Here is a 3,284-nt window from a genome sequence, read left to right as displayed (position 1 = left end):
GATTGACTTTGAATTTATTTTCTTAAATTTGAAAACAAAAAAGATTTAATTAAAATTTTCATATCCAATCCAAACTGACTCGAACATGGCCGACCACAATTCACATATAACGAGGAATGAGCGATTCTTGCAATATAGTGTGGAGTGCATTGCGCCAAGAATACCTATAAAATATTTTAAGCTACTTAGTGGAACATTAAAATAAAATTCATCACTTTATATAATATTTATTAATAATAATTTAATTAAAATTATTCATTTATTTGTAATACCAAGATTTATAGCTACATAAAAGTCTAAAGTTTATTTAGATTCTAAATTGTAAGAAGTCACTTTCATTCATAAATTTCATGCTCCATCAGACACATCACATAAATTAGAACGATTATAGTACACTAGATTTGGTTAAGTAAAAGATTAGGTTATAAGATTATTAAAAAAAAAAAAAAAAAGTAAAATAAGAGAGGTAAACATAATATATCACAAAAAGAAAAATAACATAATATATCACAAATTATATAAGAAGTAAATGCTATGAGATCAAATTTAAAGGGAGATTCATGTAATTATGTCTTTAATTTTTCTTTTTAACTTAAGACATTGTGAAAAAACTAATTTAATTGACTCAACCTACCTATCTCTTCTGAAGGGTTGGTGGAACCCCAATATTTCACTATATAGAGTGAAACATTCAAGCTGTTATTGAGATATATTCAAGTACCTCCCTATATCTTATTGTAATTCATCTTTTGCATAGCTAAAACGATGGCTTTTGAAAAAGAAAACATGCAAGTTGAAATTGTGTCTACAAAGTTCATTAAACCATCTTCACCAACTCCAAATCATCTCCAAAATTACAAGTTATCTTTCTTTGATCAAATAGCTGATGAAGCACATTTACCTCTTGTTCTTTTTTATCCTCCTACTAACAACATTAACTATGCATCTCATGAACAACAAGTTGAGCAATCTCTATCTAGAATTTTAACTCATGTTTACCCTATGGCTGGTAGAATTAACGAGGATATCGACTCGATTTGCTGCCAAGATCAAGGGGTTAAATTTGTTAAAGCCAAGGTAAATGGTAAACTCAATGAGTTTCTTGAGAAAGCACACAAGGATGTCAACCTTGCATTGCTTTGCTGGCCTCAAGATACATGGGATGTAGATGACACTAACTTGTCCATCATGCCAATTGTTATTGTCCAAATCACTGAGTTTGAGTGTGGTGGCTTGGCTCTATCTGTAAGCCATGCACACACTGCTATGGATGGTTTCACAATTTTCTATATTATTCATGAATGGTCCAAAGTGTGCAGACTGGAGATTCCTGTAGAGAAAATTGATTTCCTAAGGTTTGACTTGACTGACACTTTCCCATCTAGAGATTTATCGAAACTTCTCTTGCCTCGTGCACCTGACGAGGATCGTGTGGAAGCTAATTTAGTTGCGAAGAGGCTATACATCAATGAAGATTCGATTTCAAGGCTTAGAGAAGAAGTCGGAGATTTATGCTTTAAGCCGTCAAGAGTTGAAATGATTACGGCCCTCCTATGGAGGGCTCTGATACGTGCTTCTGAAAAGAAGCACGGACATCTAAGACGATCCCTAATAGGGGTCCCAATAAACTTGCGCCCTAGGTTGAGTTCTTTACCTCAAGTAGAGAAAACATTTGGGAATCTTGTAATTGAAGCCCCAGCAAAATTTGTACCTGGAGAAAACAACATGGAGTTGCGCGAATTTGTAAAGTTGATTCGCGATGCAGTCACTGAGACTATAACCGCGTGTGACAAGAGCACACCGGATGAAGTAGTGGCAGCCGTAGCGGCTATATATAATGGAAGCTTTGTAGCACCAGAATGGGGAGGGAGTCCTGAAGAAGTTGACATGTTTGCAAGTTCAAGTTTGTGTAGATTTCCTATACAAGAAGCTGATTTTGGTTGGGGAAACCCATGTTTGATGCACTTTGGATCAAGGCATAATCAGGTTTGTTGGCTATATGATGCTGAATGTGGCAATGGGATATGTGTGCAAGTTGAATTGAAGGAAGCTATTGTGAAATTATTTGAATGTGAAGATGATATCAAGAATTTCTTTGAGTTTTAGGTTCTTTGTGTTTTTCACAAGTCGAAAGCCGTGGAGTAACTAGTAAAGTTGTTGCTATGTGATCAGGAGGTTACAGGTTCAAGTCGTGGAAACAGTCTTGACAAAAATGTAAGGTGAAACTGCGTACAATAGACACTTGTGATCCGATCCTTCCCTGAGATCTTACACAGCGAAAACTTTAATGAAACAGATTGTCTTCCTATTTGTATTGATTTTACTTTTTGAATTGTTGTCCAAAAAAAGGCATTTGAAAGTTGGAGCAATTATTACTAGCATAATTATAATGAAACAGATTGTCTTCCTATTTGTATTGATTTTACTTTTTGAATTGTTGTCCAAAAAAAGGCATTTGAAAGTTGGAGCAATTATTACTAGCATAATTATAGCATTTTTGTTATGAAATCTAGAGCAAGAACAAGAATAAATACAGAGAGAAGAGACATACTTCTTTATTTCTCTTGAGGGATAAGAGATCCTCATGACGGATTCTTGAGAATTATTTACAATGGATAAAACTCATTTATTTATAGGAAAAATTACTCCTAGTTTCTAAAGACAGATACTTCAAATCCTGATAGATATCAACTAGATCTTAATAGATCTTATTTATATTCTTGAGACATTCACTATAATGTAAATGCATTTATAACACTCCCACTTGAATGTCTAATTGATAGATAATGTATCTCGTTAAATCCTTACTAGAAAAAACCCAGTGGAAAAAAAATCTAGTGAAGGAAAAAGAGTACACAACTCTAGCAATACGCATATAGACTGCCTCATTAAAAACCTTACAAGAAAAATCCAGTGGGACAAAACCTTGTAAGAGAAAAAGAGTACAACGCGTATTAACTCCCTCTAATGATTGAAAACTCTCCAAGAGTTTCAATAATTTTCAAGCTATAAGCTTATACAGTATAAGAATTATAAATAAGTTTTTCAAAAACTTTTATATGCTTCAAATATTTTGAATTCTTAAAAGTTTTCATGTAAATTTTGTTAAGTGACAATATTCAACATTTTATGAGTGACATCTTCAAGTGTTTGGAATGCAAATCAAATAAGTTTTACGCTTACCAAGATGCATCATTTCATGTCACTTTATAAATATTTCTAAGTTAGCATACTTAAAAATATAGAATTCAGATCCTCATATTCTTTTACAATATTGCGCCAAT

General features: G+C 33.1%; 1 protein-coding gene across 1 annotated transcript; it reads left to right on the top strand.

Annotated features, from left to right (window-relative positions):
* The first annotated feature begins 625 nt into the window (after window positions 1–625).
* Window positions 626–2,412, top strand: LOC107851795 (vinorine synthase). The gene has a single exon (XM_016696884.2). The coding sequence runs from the start codon at window positions 766–768 to the stop codon at window positions 2,104–2,106; it is 1,341 nt and encodes a 446-aa protein (XP_016552370.1). The 5' UTR covers window positions 626–765; the 3' UTR covers window positions 2,107–2,412.
* Window positions 2,413–3,284: the final 872 nt, after the last annotated feature.

The sequence above is a fragment of the Capsicum annuum genome, chromosome 12 (assembly GCF_002878395.1).
Source record: "Capsicum annuum cultivar UCD-10X-F1 chromosome 12, UCD10Xv1.1, whole genome shotgun sequence".
NCBI lineage: Eukaryota > Viridiplantae > Streptophyta > Magnoliopsida > Solanales > Solanaceae > Capsicum > Capsicum annuum.
This window is presented reverse-complemented; position numbering and strand designations above follow the sequence as displayed.